Here is a 17,360-nt window from a genome sequence, read left to right on the forward strand (position 1 = left end):
GTTATTTCATGAATTCTCCCGATACGAGTTCATTCCCATACCTTAACTTTAATTATAGCATAAAAAAGAAACAGATAGATTAATTAACTCTTGTGAAAGAACAAGATGAACGTTAAAACTATGCTTAAAGTTAATGCGAGTCTTACACGAACATAAATGTCATCAAATTAATAGTTCTGGGTTTGGTTATTTAGATTATCAAGAAAATACATTAAAAGCTAGATATAAAGTAATTTAAAGTGGTTGTAGCGATGTCCGAAGAGGCTGCTTGCCGCTGCTGCCTGCTGCGACCTCCCGAGAAGGACTTGAAGACTGAATACACAAGATTAGGGGCAACAGAAATTTATGGAGATATGTTGAAGGATTGCTTCGAAATTCACGTAAATACTCATTATAAACAACTTCTCTCGTCTATATAAAGTCTCTTTATATGACTCCCAGTTAATAATACCATAATTTTTATAAAATTAAGCCAAAAATCTATTATTTTGGTTTCTGATAGATTGTTATTTATGTGGGCTGTATGACCTCAATAATAGGACTTTAATATGACAATTACTTATTTAATTACATCCATTTATCTTTACAACAATATCTTGTGAAGGTAAAAGATTGTCTTATAGAAACTTTATGTCATATCACTAATAGTACAAGATCACTAATATTCAATCCCAATTCAAGTTTAATTGAGGAGACTAGAGTTAATAAGTTATTACATTAACATTAAATAAATAAAAAACTAATAGGTTTCAGTAGTATTCTTTACATTTACGTTGTTTTTTTTAATTTACTCTATTTTTACTAAACTTTTTATAAGTATCATAACAAATGAGGTATAGCAAGTTGTCCCATAGACAAATTTAAATAAGAGAGGCTGTTGCTCTATTTTAGGTCTAAAATAGTTGTGCATAATAAAGCTTTGACATGTAAGGCTTTAGGACAACTTTACATATTCTGCTTAAAGAATCAGTCTCATGTTGTTACTATAAAAATATTCTATGAACCCATAGAAACCGCAAAATTGTCCAAATATAATATCCTTGTAAAGCTGGGTTTCCCAAAATATAATTTAACTAGCTGTTGCCCGCAACTTCGTCCCCGTGTGTAGAAGATATAAGTTATGATTTATACCTGCCCTGTTTTTTTCACATTTTCCATTGTATCTTCGCTCCTATTAGTCGCAGTGTGATGGTTTATAGCCTAAAGTCTTCCTGGATGAATGGTCTATTCAACACAAAAAGAATTTTTCAATTTGGACCAGTAGTTCCTGAGATTAGCGCGTTCAAACAAACAAACAAACTATTCAGCTTTATATATTAGTATAGATATAGATTCACATACACAAAGACACCCAGAGACAAGCATTCATGGATCACAAATGCATGCCCTATATGGTGATTGGACCCGCGACACGCCACACGCCTTGAGTTTGGCGTGGTAAGCTTTCTTGTACAACCTGGTGTCAGAGTTTAACCCACCTGTCCCCAAACACATGCGCCTCCCCCCCCACAAACCCACCTGTATGACATCCTGGAATCTGACATGGCTAAATTCTTCAAAGACAATGATGGAATTATGTGTCCTATTATCAATCAGAAGCCAGATTATTCTCACCCATGTACTACTTACTTCTTCATCCTATATCCATTACAACCTATAATGAAGTAATTAAAAAAGAAAAATTAAACTACCCATTTGGCTTACATAGTCAAATTGACTATGCTGAAGCCTCGTCTAAAATAGATTAAAAATAACCGTTATTTTACGACAATTTCAGATAACACCAAGCCCAGATGACGCGGATGGCATCTGCATGGTCTGCATCGCACGGCTGCGCGATGCAAACGACTTCAAGTTACAAGTGCAACAGTGCCAGAAGGACTTTCAAGCTAAACTTAATGCATATAGTGTTAAAGGTAACTTAACTTTCGATTGCACGGAGCCAAGTCGCTATTATTCAGGGCTTAAAATTCAATCAGTGCCGGCGTAAGGGCCACTGACACCCCGGGCGAAAATATTGTGGCGCCCACTTGAGGGAAGCAATATCAAGTGTTAGTTTTTTGCTGATCCCAAGTAAAATTATATTAAGAATTTCATCTTTCCTTTAGCGTTACGTTTGCCGGTGGAAGTATTTCACCTCTAGCGTAGAGCACAGTTCTGAGGGTTTGCGCCAGGAGAGGCAAGAGACTCCAACTTCAGACCTTGGCGCCCCCCAGAATTTGGCTCTGGGCCATCGCCCCATCACGCCCCCACCTAACGCCGGCATTGCATTCACTGTCAATATGCACGAATAGCCGAGTGGTTGAGGTCACCACGCCAATCCCCCTGTGCGCGACGTGTCGCAGGTTCGATCCCCGCGTAGGACAAGCATATGTGTGATCCACGAATGCTTGTTCTGAGTCTGTCATTGTGCAATTTATCAGGATTGCCCGACTAGTTTCGGATCCAACCGGAGTCCTTAATCATGAGCTAACGCGGCGGAGTCTCGAGTCAAAATATAAGCTGAATTATTTCAATATTAACATTGATTAATTTCAGAAGAGACAACTCCTAAGGTGAAGGAAGAAATCGAAGATCTAGATGACGAGAATGGAATATATTTTCTAGGTAAGCAGTATACAGCAGTATTGTCTCCTCGGCGGGTAGCCTGGTGATCTGTAACACAGGTCTTACCTATCACAGACACCAGTCTCTATTTTAGTACAAAAATAAGTATTGTAACATTGTGTGATGATGAGAAAATAATAATTTTTTTTATACAGCAGTTTTATATGAGAACTAGCTGTTGCCCGCGACTTCGTCCGCGTGGTTAGAAGATATAAGTTATAATTTATACCTGCCTTCTATCTATCTTGCAGGATTTAGTCAGCGTTTGCAATGTAAGCGCAAAAAATGTGTTTTTTTACGACCTCACATTAGAAACCTCAAAAATTGTAGCCTATGTGTTATTCTGATGTATAAGCTATATTGTGGTAAAGTTTCATTCAAATCCATTCAGTAGTTTTTACGTGAAAGAGTAACAAACATCCATACATCCATACTTACAAACTTTCGCCTTTATAATAGTAGTAGGATATATGAGTTCGACTTTTGAGTAATTTAATGGGACTGGCATTGCAACTTTTATGTATCGTACCGGACAATTTTTGGACCCAACCAGAGTCCTTAATCATGAACAAAGGCGTAGGCGGGCCAGCGATACATTTAAACGTAATTAAATACATAATTATAAGTCCACCTAACTAAACTTATTACAATAATAAAAATCTACAATTAATTTGCTTTTTTTAAACTAGATGGCGTTGTGTGCTAGTTGTGGAATTTGATACATTATAATTATTATTTCTAGAATTAAAGGACGAGATATCAGACGATTTTGACGACTTTAAAGACGAGGATGACAACAAGAAGTTGGCGGAGATGCTGGGTTTTAAAGATGTCACAATTAAGAAACACTCCACCAAGCGACGCACCAAGAAACTTATTATGGATAAGACGGGGACTGGTAAGAAAATAGATAGAACCCTTACTGCTTGAACAATAAGGTCTAATATAGTTTGGCAAACCTTTTATTAGCATAACTAGCTATTGCCTGCGGTTTTGCTCGACTGGATGTCGGTTATACTACACAAACATCACCCTCCTTTGAAGAGGTCGAGTAAAAGTAGAACATGTGTTAATCCAAGGTGCCAGCTAGCTCCAAAGTAAATTTCATCGATATTTGTCAAGCAATTTGTGCGTGAAGCGATAACAAACATACACACATACAAACAAACTCACATACTTTCGCATTTATATTATTATATTGGAGTGATAATACTGCTTTGGCATAATAAAAATGTCAGTTTAGGTTAATATTATGCCCAATTTCGTTATGCCAATATATTTTATGCTTATTGTTAGCTTGCTTAATCGTACGTATTTATTAAAATAACCTGAACCCAATAATTATTATAAGTAAACGAAAGTTAAAAATTGGAAAATATTAACTCGCAGAGGCATTATAATCAATGCTAATTTTTGATCTGTGTAGGATTAATTCTTTACCTAACTTTCGAAACTTTTGACTTCAGCAAGATAATCATTTTCGACCCAGTCAGGCAATAAATAGTCATGCATTTCGGTATTTTTCCGTTAAGAAAAGAATCAAAAGTTGAGTATCAATAACAGAAATTTAATTATATAATTATTATTTTCAGATCTGAAAGCCAAGAACCGTTCGATGAAGATATCTTTTCGTGCCCTCTCTCATATGAACAAGCTGCTTAAGCCAGTCAAGGTATATTAATATTTAAACTGCACGGATAGCCGAGTGGTTGAGGTCACCACACCAAACCGAATGTGTGTGTGTCGGGGGTTCGATCCCCGCGCAGGACAAGCATTTGTGTGATTTATGAATGTTTTTCCTGAGTCTGGGTGTCTTTGTGCATGTGGCTTGAATGTTTGTGAAACTACCAGCCGCATAAGAATAATATTTTTGAATGCGCATTTTTTTCCCCATTTAAGCCGTTTTATTTCGTATGGGAAATCATCAAATGTCTTCTTCCGCTTTAAATTGAGTGAAAGGCAGTATCAAACATCTTCTAACTAAAACCTACCCATATTCCTCCCTTTGACCTTCGTGTACCGAGGCCAAAAAACCCCTTTTTGATAATCCCTCTGCCCCGGCAGTGAGTACTAAGCCCTAAAAATAATAATATAGATCCTCATTTTTCTAGAGAAATTCCTCCTTGTTTCGATCTCGACACTCTCAAATTTCATTGTGTTTATGAATAATTTTCTGCCAATCTAATATATAAAATTCTCGTGTCAATTGAGATCCTCAAAAATGGCTTCAACGATTCTCATGAACTGTTGTGCACATATTCGGTAGGTCTGAGAATCGGACAACATCTATTTTTCATACCGCCTCTTATTTATTCCCCAAAACTCATTTGCTTGGCAAAACAACGTCTGTTTCGACACCTAGTTAAATAATTTTCTCTTATTCCAGGTATCTCCTTCAATAAGACTAGTGAGTGACAACACAAAACACAAAGTGAACATCGACAACTTACTCAAACATTCCAACTGCACGCCGTTCTTGAACAAAACTCTCGCTGGTAAGTTTATGAAACCGACCTCCGCACTAAGGAATTTAATCCTTGTATCGCGTGGGGTGTCACAAACATTCAAGTCACATGCACAAAGACACCCAGACTCAGGACAAGCATTCGTGGGTCACACAAATGCCTGTCCTACGGAGGATCGAACCTTGGAGAAATCATAATTGGCCTTTTCCAACCATGTTGGGGTTGGCTACCAGTCTAACCGGTTTCAGCTAAGTACCAGTGTTTTACAAGGAGCGACTGCCTATCTGACCTCCTCAACCCAGTTACCTGGGCAACACGACACCCCTTGGTTAGACTGGTTGTCAGACTTTTCAAGCTTCTGACTACCAGTAACGACTGTCAAAGATGTAGGAATAACAGTCGGGACCCACAATTTAACGTGCCTTCCGAAACACGGGGTTTCGTTATGAGAAAATCAAAATAAAAATTGATAATGATATTAGCCTATATAAGCCCCACTGTTGAGCACAGGCGTCTTCCCGTTTAGAGAAGGGTTGATCACCATGCTAGCTCACTGCGAGTGAGCGATTTCAGATTTCAATATTTGGAATTCAAGGTTATTTGTCCCAACGTCTAAATAAGCCTTTATTATAATCCAAACTACGATTAAAAAATCTTCAAAATCGATTCAAACTTTACCTGCCTAATATCTTATATAGCTGTTGCCCGCGACTTCGTCCCCGTGGGTTGAAGATATAAGTTATGATTTATACCTGTCCTGTTTTTTTTTCACATTTTCCATTGTATCTTCGCTCCTATTAGTCGCAGCGTGATGGTTTATAGCCTAAAGCCTTCCTCGATGAATGGTCTATTCAACACAAAAATATTTTTTCAATTTGGACCAGTAGTTCCTGAGATTAGCACGTTCAAACAAACTCTTCAGCTTTATATATTTGTATAAATATTAAATTCTCATGTCACAACATATAACTCAGTTTTTTATTATCTTTCCAGGCCTCATCTGCGCATACTGCAAAAGTACTTATCAAGACCTGAACTTACTTCAAACGCACATACAAGAGACCCACTCAACAGACAACCTTATCGATAACAAACGGATGGACAGAAACAACCTCTCAATAAAAATTGACGTCACAGACTTAAAATGCAAGTTATGCAACCTCAACGTCGACACCATAGCCAATTTAAAAAAACACCTGATCAAAGACCACGATGTCAAGTTTTATCCCGACGTAAAAGACTATGTACTAGAATTCAAATTGACAGATGGTGAAATTTTAAACTGCGCCCTCTGTAACTCAACATTTGAAACTTTCAAAATGTTATTACAACATATGAACGGACATTACAGGAATTATATTTGCGAAATATGCGATTTGGGGTTCATTAATAAGCATAAATTGAGGAATCATCAGCGTACACACGATATAGGCAGTTTCAATTGTTCGTTCTGTGAAAAAGTCTTTACAACAAGAGTCCGGAAGTTGTGTCACGAGAAATACACTCACAATTCGAACGCTCGTTATACAACTAATTGCCCGCACTGCGATCAGTCTTTTACAAGTTATTACAGACGAAATAGGCATATGTCTGTTGAACATAATTCCGCGGCGGCGACTTACAAATGTAATATATGCGACAAATCCTTCATTTTGAAATCGAAACTGACATCTCACATAAAGAAAGTACATCTAATGGAACGCAATCATATTTGCAGCGAATGCGGACAAGGTTTCTTTATAAAACAGTCGTTAGATGAGCATATGATTAAGCATAATGGCGAAAGGGTTTTCAAATGTACGGTTTGCAGTAAGGCCTATGCTAGAAAGAAAACCCTTAGAGAACATATGAGAATTCACAATAATGATAGGAGATTCAAGTGTGGGGTCTGTGCGTTAGCCTTCGTCCAGAAATGCAGTTTGAAAAGTCATATGCTGTCAAATCATGGGATAACTTTGGCTGAATATGAGAATTCTAGGACTGAAAATAGTCCATAGTTTGAAATTTATTTATAGAAGAAATGTGAAAGAAACGAATGGTGTTAAATAATAATGATAGAAAATCGAAATACCCACGTTTTTTAAATCATTCATTCAAATTTTATCAAAGTCGTTCCAGTCGTTTTTATAGTTCGTAATTGCATTGTCATCGGGTTTGAAGCTACCCTGAAAATTGCAGCCTGCTAGCTTATGGGGAAGTGCCTCAAATTTGAGTTGCAGAAATCCAACCGGAACGACAAACAAACAAGAAAAGTGAGTGTAAAAAAACGTGGGAAAAATGGTTAAGTTTGATTGATGGTAAGGCCGGTTTTTGGATGGGTGATCGTTGAAATCGGACTTAGAAAGGTTTAGTCTTGGTCTTTAAGGTTAAGCGACGTTTGGTGAGGTTGTATTTGGATGGGTGAATGGGAATCGGATTATTGAAGCTTAATCTATAAGGGTAAGCAATTGTTGGTAGGATTTGTTTTTGGGTGTGACTGGAAATCGGATTTATAAAGCTAGATCTTTAGCGTTAAGTTACGCTTGGTGAGGTAGGTTTTTGCATGCGTGGCCGTTCTCTAGAAAGTCAAGGTGTAAATAAACAACGGAGTTGTTTCAAAATGTATTATTATTGACTTTAAATACTGGTTTTGGTAGATACGCAGATCAGTGACATGTCATACATTTTTGTCATTTTATGTCACGTGACAGCCTTATCACTGCTCCACCAACCACAGAGACAATGAATGATAATAAACGTAGTAATGTTGAATAATTGTTGGGAATCTGTTTTAAATGTTTAAATTGTAGTCAAATTAGGAAGGTTTATTAAAATGGGGTTGGGGACAACTTTATTCAGGACTTTGTAAAGTAATTCAATTTGTTGGTCCATTTTAATCGATACTTTTTGTACCGATCAATATTAATATAGTATTTTTTTTGCAATCTTCTCCCGTACTAAGGGAATCCTCGTTTCGCCGTTTTCAAGTGACTGTTGACTTACTGGGTAGCCGAGTGTTTGAGGTCACCATTACAAACCCACTGAGGGCGAGTTGTCGTGATGTGTTTCGATCCCCGTGAAGGACAAGCATTTGTGTGAACCACGAATGCTTGTTCTGAGTCTGTGTGTCTTTGTGCATGTGATTTGTATGTTTGTGAAACCCGCGATATACAAGGATTAAATTCGTTAATGCGGGAGTCGTTTAAAAAAAACTTAAAAGTCACCGACTGCGAGGGAGTATAATATATTCACTTTTTCATTCGCACCTAACCGATAAAACGCTACGCCGCTCAATGCTACGCGCTACGATACCCGCTACGACTCCTACGCGTATATACCGTCATATTCACACCCCGTCTTCAAGTCGCTAAATGCCCGTACATTTGATATGTCATATTATAAATAAATGCAGACAACATCACATACTTAAATGATGTAACGGTTTACTCACGCGTATTTATCGGGGTAGCCCGACTAGTTTCGGACCCGAAGCTTTCGATCCCGCCGCGTCTGCTCATGATTAAGGACTACGGTTGGGTCCGAAACTAGTCGGGCTACCCCGATAAATACGCGTGAGTAAACCGTTACATCATTTAATAATGAATCAGTCTCACGATAGTTATTATAAAAACATCACATACATTGTTCTGAACCCAAAGTAAGTTGCTAAAGCACTTGTGTTATGGAATTCAGATACAACGATGGTACCACACCCAGACCCGAGACAATGTAGAAATGTGAATTTTTATATCGACCCGACCGGGGATCGAACCCGGGCCCTCAGAGCTAGCGACACCTTGAAACCGATGCGTATGCCACTCGACCACGGAGGTTGTCACATTATGAACGTAAACCAAGCAAGTTAAAATCATTGTATGATTACGTGAGACCAGTTGAGGTCCGATGTAAAACTACAGTGACCTGTTAATAGGTATCAAAATGGTGTTGAAATTAAAGACTAAGGAAAATGTGTACTCCCGACTATAACCCACATTAAAAATCAATATTAGCAAAGATACTCTCACTAGATAATCTGATTTCTATATCTCATTTTCCTCATCTAACGAATCCAAGAACTCTCTTGATTCAAGCCATCAATATTCTATTTTAGTATACCTGTAAATTATTTTTTCCTTTATTTTTGTATAATTAGCCAAGTTTTAACAAGTTAAAGACAAACTTACATGTATGTCATAGCTTTTAAGAATAAATATTCCTATTTATACCGAGTTAAATATTTACAGTACAATGATTTTCTATATACAAAAACATAAACAATAATTAAATCAATGCATCAAAAAATTCATCGGCATCGCTGCCGGCTGGGAGTGTGCCCAAAAGGCTGGCAGCATTAGTACGCCTTTATTTCACTCCCCACGAAATAACTTTCTTTTTGCTTCGGGGGTTAAAAAGATTTTTCCAATTGTGGGTTATTCATCACAGCTGACCACTACGTCACTTCTTGACTTGCATCTTTGCAGTTTTAATTTGTAGTACGGAACCCATCATATTAAAACCGGCTCGCACTTGACTAGTTTTCCATAATAGTCTATGATTAATGGTCTATGGTCCGTCTACATATTTTCCTAGTCTGTGCAATAATCTAAATATTTTGTTCTCTTTTTGTCAAATAGAAAATAATTATTTTTTTATACATAGTATGTCTAATGTTCATAATATCTTAATTTGTTCTTCCATAAGTTATCTTATTTAAACATAATGTAAGTTCGTTATTTATTTTTGTTAATATATTAAAAGGTTTTATAATTATTCTTGTATTTTTTTTTTGGCTAACCTTTTTGTGTCCCATCATCTTTTGTCCGCTTAAGATCGGTGTGTTCCAAGGAAACGATGTGCTAATATGAGGAGTAGGAGTAAAAAATCCTATCGTATATCTATTATATCATAGCCACGCGGACAAAGCCACGGGAAACAGCTAGTGAGTACTGCTGTGTTGAACTCTCAGCTACGCATGCAGTGCTGTTCATAATTACAAATGTTGTCTACTACGCGGCGTCTAGTAAGCTAGCCTTAGGGCTAGGCAAGATAGTTGGGGAAAGGCTAGCCCGATGACGCAGCAGCTTCTGCCAATTAAATCCGTACCAATATTATAAATGTGATAGTATCACGCCAAAACTACTGAACCGATTGCAATCAAATTTGGTACATAGATAGTCTAGAGCCTGAGGAAGGACATAGGCTATTTTGCCGCGACAAACAGGTCTATAAGGGCGGATAGTGGGGGTTGACCCCCCTACCCGCCACTTTTCCGTACTTTCAGTTTGTCTGAACCTTTTTTTCTGTATGGACTACGTTCTTAACATTTTGCTTGAATATTGTTTATTTAAGTCAATGAAGAAGTAACTTTGTCTGTCTCTCTGTGAACCAAAATCCACGCGGACGGAGTCGCGAGCAACAACTAGTAGTGAATATACCTTACTAATTAGCCTATGAAATGAAATAAAACACAATAAAAGTATATACTTCAAAGAGATTTTAATGCTGTATCCTTAAAATTAAGAACAACACATTTACTTAATAAGTCACTATCGCATCAAAAACTTAATTCTGTACTTTCAAAATAATTCGAAAACAGTTAGATTATCACAGTAAAGTAATTAAAACATTTACACTTAAGTCATTAAATGTATAATTATTTATTTAATATCGGTCTACTCATGCGTATTTATCGGGATACGTCAAATTTTTACCGTTATTAAATAAATAATTAATTATGAATGTGCCTTTCTAAATTTTTTAAAATAATTTACATTTGTTCAATGAAAGTCATTTGAAGGCCTTTTAAAGTTATATTATAGATCTTCTCATATTATGAATCTGTTTATTTTAATTTAATTTTATTTAGGACCTCCAACAAAGGAAATACACACAAAATCACAAACAATATAAATAAGATGAGACCAATTTCAGTGTACTCCCTTAGCCCTTCAGATAGATTTCCAAAAAAATATTGTATACATATTTTTCATTTTATCCCGTAATTAGAACGTAAGGAAAATAAAAATCATTTAAGTTTGATAGTAGGGATTAAAAACATCACTTGCTGGTAAAACTCGTAAGAGTCAGTGACGTCACACGAGATTTTAAATCACTATCATTTTTTGTTTACGAGATATATTCTCAATACGTCAATACTCAATACGTTTATTGCATTCCACAATGTGAACTTAGGTGGTAGGTACACAAGATACATTAGTTTTGGAGCATTGTGGGCCCTGTCGGGCATAACAAAAATAAGAATTTGGAGGAGGGCTATTAATAACATTTTCAGTTTTATAATTAGTAATTATATAGGTAAATATTTTTTACAATTCTTATCTATCTATATATATAAAAGAATCTTTTGGAAATCTGTCCGACGGATAAAACTTTTATTTTGTGCCCTATTTCGTATGACGAGTTATTTTTAAATAGACTGGCTTTCTCCACCTGAATTTTTTAGTCATAAGAAATTTGACACTCCCTTCCATTCAACCCAAAGTGGGAGGTATCCATTTGATGACTTCTACACCGGTAAAAGAGGTTAGATAAATAATTATTGGAGCTAACTATTAGCTATTAACAATCTCTCGCTACGCATCTTTGCTAGAAATGAAAAAAACGTTCAAAGTCATATCAGTAAGTACAAAAAATAAAAAACATTTAAAAATTATACCAATACCTAAACTTGGTAAATAACAAATAGTTTGATTTCAAAAATTGTTTCATCAAAATCGGTCCAGCCGTTTTGATGCTAAGTACGAACAAACAAATTTCTAAAACGTTATCAGAAATTATTGTTTTTCTAATATATTTATTGTTTTTTTTTCCTTTTTATATATTTATTGTTGCAACAATTTTAATAAGTTTTTATATAATCACCAGTATTTTCATAAATAATATTAAGTACGTACTGTTTCTTTTGACCAGCAAGATTCCAATTTTAGAATAAGATTTACTCAAAAACCCTATTTAGTCAAACATTTATAAACTTTCATTCAACTTCAAAATCTTTTGCAATTGCCTCAAAAAAATCCACAACACTGCACGTCAGTTTCTTCCCGCCTAACAACGCCATCTAGCGACAATTAAACACATTAAACTACAAAACGAAACCGTCAAACAGACGTTATATCCGACGCAGCCATACTAATCCCATGATTCGACAGCAAATGACTTTTCAAACTGCATTTCTGTACAAACGTCATTGCGCACACATCACACTTGAACCTCCTATCATTATTATGAATCCTCATATGTTCTCTTAACGTGTACTTCCGAGCGTACGACTTATGGCAGACCTCGCACGCGTATATACGCTCACCGGTATGCTTAACCATATGCGCTTTCAAAGCCTTCTTACTGAAAAACCTGTAACCACACTCCGTGCACTGACAATTCCTCTCCATCAAGTGACTCTTCTTTATATGATACATCAACAAACTCTTGAGGATATAAGACTTGCTGCACACATTACATTTGTACTGAGCTTCCGAATTGTGAACTTTGATTAAATGCTGGTTTCGTTGGTAATAACTCCTGAACGGCTGGTTGCAGTACGGACAGTTTGAGATGTTCCGAGCACCTAAATGCTTCATTTTCTCATGATAATGTTTCTTTGCTCGACTCGAGAATATTTTCTCACAATGATCACATTTAAAACTGCCTTCTATGTGTGTTGTTCGATGGGCGTTCAGTGAGCGTTTCGTTGCAAACGATGTATCACATTTTGAACATGTATAATTCGAATAATGTTTGTTCATATGTTGTTTCAACATTTTAAAAGTTTCATACGTCGACGGGCACATCGCACAATCGTAAACCTCGCCTTTTTTCAACTTAAACTGCAAGATATGGTCTTTAATATCATTGTAGATAACCTTTTCGTGTTTTGTAACTAGGTGTTCTTTTAAAATTGGTAAATTGTCCATTTTTTCGTCGCATAGAGTGCAGATGAGGTCACAGACATCAAGTTTCACATTATACTCGGTCATATCGAAATTAGTTTTGAAGTTGAGTCGTTCTTTCTTGTGATCCGCATCCGTGTGGATCCGTAGATCCGCGGGATCTGGGTAAGAGGTGTCGCAGTACCCGCACATGTAGCCGAGCAAGGATTTGTTCTTAAAAGGGGTTGCGTTCGAGAATTTCAATATTGTTTGTAAGTTCTCTCTGTGTTTCATCTTGTCGTGATGTGCTTTGCCGGTCCAAAGGAGGTTGATTTTGGATTCCGATGAGAATGTTTCTTTAGGGATCGTTATCTTTCTATTTTTCGTATCTTTTTTCTTTATTGGTGTTATTTCTGGCATTTCGCAGGTATCTGTAAATTGAAGATAGTTATAATGTAGATGTAATATTGATAAAAATTGCGAAAAATATTATCTTATTATTAATGAGTAAGTTACAGGTAATGCGATACTGTAGTATTCGTCCGCCTTAAGGTGAATTAACTGACTTGGGCTGGTAAGTATTCAGAGTTCGGTATTTTAATAAGGGACAAACATAAAAAAAATGTTTACAAAATAGTACTTTGTTTTTTCGCTTAAATCGATTTGAAAATTGGAATTATTTGAAAAAAACAAAAAAAAAAACTTATCGTTAAAAAATAGCCCCGTATGTATATCGAAATACAATCCTACTAATATTATAAACACGAAAGTTTGTATGTATGGATCGCTTTCAATCGAAAACCACTGAACATATTTAGACCAAACTTGGTACACAGATAACCTTTAATTTCTATATCCCGATTTTATATTCCCATGAGTTCATTTTCTGCCTGAGGGCTCAAACTAGTAAGTTACCGATAATCGTTCTTCTAGTTAAATCTAAACAAGGTCATATAAATACTTACTGATAGACGTGGCGAGTCTGGACACCAAAGTTTTGATTTTCCCGCTCTTCCACGCATCACCCGAGGTCGACTTCTTCACGGCGGCTTTCGTTCGACTTTTCTTAACATCCGACTTCTTTTTAACGGGTAACTCCTTTTCCTCGGTTTTGATTTTCTCTATCGAAGCTTCTCGTACTGGAAATATAAAATAAATAATATAAAATGCGGACAACATCACATACATTGTTCTGAACCCAAAGTAAGTTGCTAAAGCACTTGTGTTATGGTATGGTATGTGTATTATTCAGATACAACGAAGGTACCACAAACACCCAGACCCGAGACAATGTAGAAATGTGAATTTTTACATTAACCCGACCGGGGATCGATCCCGGGACATCAGAGCTTGCGACCACCTTGAAACCGCCACTCGACCACGGAGTTCGTCAAAATATGATTTTATTTATTTATTTAGTTTAAGTAAAAGGTGATATAGCTGCAAAGCGTTCATTGGTGAAAGCTTGTTATAAGCAAATTTACACTAACTAGCTCAGATTTAAAATAAATAAATAAAAAGAGCGTGTTTTCTTTAAGATTAGATGGCGTTGTGAGAAAGGGATATTATTATAACAATCATTATTGTTGAGAACTAAAGTATTTATACGCAAAACAAGAAAATATTATGGACCTTGTATATATGTAACGAATTACTTACAATTAAATAAATATAATTTTCTACTCTTGTAGGGGTTCTAATGACAAATCATGTATCAAAAAAATCTGTTTATTCATTAATGATTTGTTGCGAAAACAACGCATCATTATTCAATGGCCCTTATCCCAATCATAATTAGTGGTCGGCGTAACATGTCTTCTTCCGTACCTTTCTTTCAGACGTCATCTCACAAGAAACACTCTTTGCGGCCATATTGTGAAATTAAAATAAAAAGCTTCAAATCCTCACCTGCATCAGCCAGGAAGTAGTCATCAGATTCATCACCACTGTCCTGTTTTGGCTCCACTTTGATTTCAACCACTTTCTCATCTGTAATATTTATGACAACAATTTAAAACAAAATGATGCGTCAGCCCTTGACTCTGGTTGGGTCCGAAACTAATCAGGCACTCCCGATAAATACGCGTGAGTAAACCTTTATTTACCTTTCTGTCCTAAATCTTGTAACTTCTTGAACAAGTCTTCTTCCACCGCCAGCACTTGTTGCTTGAAGCTGAAGGAACTACGGAGGGTTTTGATGCATGCGTCACATATACCCATATTGTCTGCCGAGGGAGTCACCTGGAAATGTAGGAATTGCTGTTACTATTACAGTATTTCTTTTTGAAAAAAATAAGTGAAGAATTATTTTATTGTTTAGTGCATATTTTTGTTTTATAAAAACAAAAAACAATCTTATAGGAGGGAATCATGTTTTTTGATTCATTTGTGATACAAGTGTAGTTTAATTTTTAATTTATGATTTTTCAGCTGTATTATACAGACAACTTATATTAAAAGACAATTGTGTTATTGTAAATTAGCATTAGAAATGTAGATACTTGAAAATAGGCTGTTTGTAAACACTTTGTTTAAAATTATACTCAATTAGATGTGACAGAATGTCACAGAATATCTCGACTTGAAGGTCAATCCGAATCCAATAGGATTCCATTTCATGAATTTTCTTTAAGTTAAAGCTTAAGTTTTCTCTTTTTATCAAACTAGAAAGAAGCATGCCATAGAGTAACAAAATATCATTTTCAAAATCACTTTGCTTTTCAAAATTGATAAAAGACACTATGGAAAAAAATAACATTGTGAGGAAACCCAGATTCCAGATATTGGTATCTATCACTGCATGCATTGAGATATCATGGTAATCTATGCTCAAACCTTCCCTATATGGGAATAGGCCTAAGCCCTGCAGCAGTATATTTATTGGCTGGTAATATTACATGTGGCCGGAACTTGCCCAAAATAGAGAAGTGTGGAAGAGTAAGGGGGAGGCCTTTGCCCAGCAGTGGGATCTAAAGCAGGCTACATAAAATAAAATAAAATATTACACATGAATGTTATTCCATAATTCTAAGAATTAAAAAGAAAACTAAATTCTGAACTAAAGTAAATTAAATATAAATTATGTTTTGGATACTAGTTACCTAATACTATGTCTACATTTATTTGAAAGCATATTCAAAATATATAACTTAAACAGCTTCACTTAATCTGAATCCAATTAGATTAAAAAAAAAATTGCAATTGCATAATCTAGGATTATGAGACCAAGAGAACTTTAAAACATTTCTTCTTTATTTATTTTTTGATTATTTTAGAGGAAAATTTATGTACAATTTATGTATAAACACAAGCCTGAAAAATCAAAGGATAGAGTAACATTTAAAAGAATTAAGTACATCAACAAATAATAATCAAGGCGATGCTTCTGTAAGGCATTTTATACGCATATTTACTACATTTAAAAGCATTTAGCGACCGGTATTAAAAAAAAAAGCTAACAGTGAAATCGCAAACAATTTGACCTAGTTTTAAAGTCCCTAAATATCAATTTTTAGGGAAAATTACTTGTTATTTACATCCTTTCAACATTTCTAAAGGTTTGTGATGTATAATAAATAGTGTAAAAGGTAAACTTACAATAATATTAAAGCATTCTTGTAGCATGTCTGAATAAATCTCTTTCTTGTCAAGCCAAGTATAGCTAGTGTGTAACCCTTTGTGTAAGCCCTCCGCGAGGCAGCAGCGACAAACACCGACAGTCTCCATTATTAAGTTTTTATTCACATCCACTTAATTTGATTCATAACTTAGTTAATCCTAAAATATGTTGCTGAAAAATTCTAATACAATTCTTGTTTTTTATTATTTGGGGATGCCAGCATGTGAGTTATTAATGCTACTACTTGCGTACTAAAACGAAATGTTAGAAATTTCTTTCGTTCTCTTTTTTTATTGGGATCACGGTTAGTTGAGTGCAACATTTTTTCGTATCGTAATTCGTAAGTGTCGGGATTCAGTAAAACTACCGGGTTGATTTGATTTAATCCGAATTTAATAAACAACAGCAGCATGATTGAGTATAAACATTGCAACATTTAAGGGAAAAAAACCGTGTCAAGTGTTTCCAACTTAGGGATTTATCCAGACTTAGGGGGAACCCAACGCAATTAAAGACGTGAAGTTACTTTTCAATAATTAATATGATTTCTTTATTTCGATTACAAAAACGACATTTAAAAGGCAAAGAGTCAAAGAAGTATCTTTGTAATTCTCTCCGTTTTCAATGTAATTTTACACCATTGTTCATTATTTAGAAGTATTACTTTTTTCTTCCCTTATTAAATTCAAAATACATCGTGATAACATTGATAATTCACGGGTATTCCACTCAAGAGGGACAATTTAGTTAGAGCACAGACCAATGTGCGTTTAGTTTTTTCTTAGATGACTTAACCACCATTTG

At 35.6% G+C, this 17,360-nt stretch overlaps 2 protein-coding genes across 2 annotated transcripts; one reads left to right on the top strand and one right to left on the bottom strand.

Moving 5' to 3' along the window:
- On the top strand, window positions 1-7,089 carry LOC113505469 (zinc finger imprinted 3-like). The gene is made up of 7 exons (XM_026888189.1): window positions 1-380; window positions 1,778-1,916; window positions 2,539-2,607; window positions 3,350-3,505; window positions 4,200-4,279; window positions 4,994-5,102; window positions 6,066-7,089. The coding sequence occupies exons 1-7, from the start codon at window positions 252-254 to the stop codon at window positions 7,067-7,069; spliced, it is 1,686 nt and encodes a 561-aa protein (XP_026743990.1). The 5' UTR covers window positions 1-251; the 3' UTR covers window positions 7,070-7,089.
- Window positions 7,090-11,418: 4,329 nt separating this feature from the next.
- LOC113505468 (zinc finger protein 208-like) lies at window positions 11,419-16,856 on the bottom strand. Its single transcript, XM_026888188.1, has 5 exons — window positions 16,535-16,856; window positions 15,043-15,178; window positions 14,846-14,926; window positions 13,903-14,076; window positions 11,419-13,368 (listed from the first exon to the last, which is right to left on the bottom strand). The coding sequence occupies exons 1-5, from the start codon at window positions 16,661-16,663 to the stop codon at window positions 12,170-12,172; spliced, it is 1,719 nt and encodes a 572-aa protein (XP_026743989.1). The 5' UTR covers window positions 16,664-16,856; the 3' UTR covers window positions 11,419-12,169.
- Between the last annotated feature and the right edge of the window lie 504 nt (window positions 16,857-17,360).

This window comes from Trichoplusia ni, chromosome 26 (assembly GCF_003590095.1).
Source record: "Trichoplusia ni isolate ovarian cell line Hi5 chromosome 26, tn1, whole genome shotgun sequence".
In the NCBI taxonomy this organism is placed as follows: domain Eukaryota; kingdom Metazoa; phylum Arthropoda; class Insecta; order Lepidoptera; family Noctuidae; genus Trichoplusia; species Trichoplusia ni.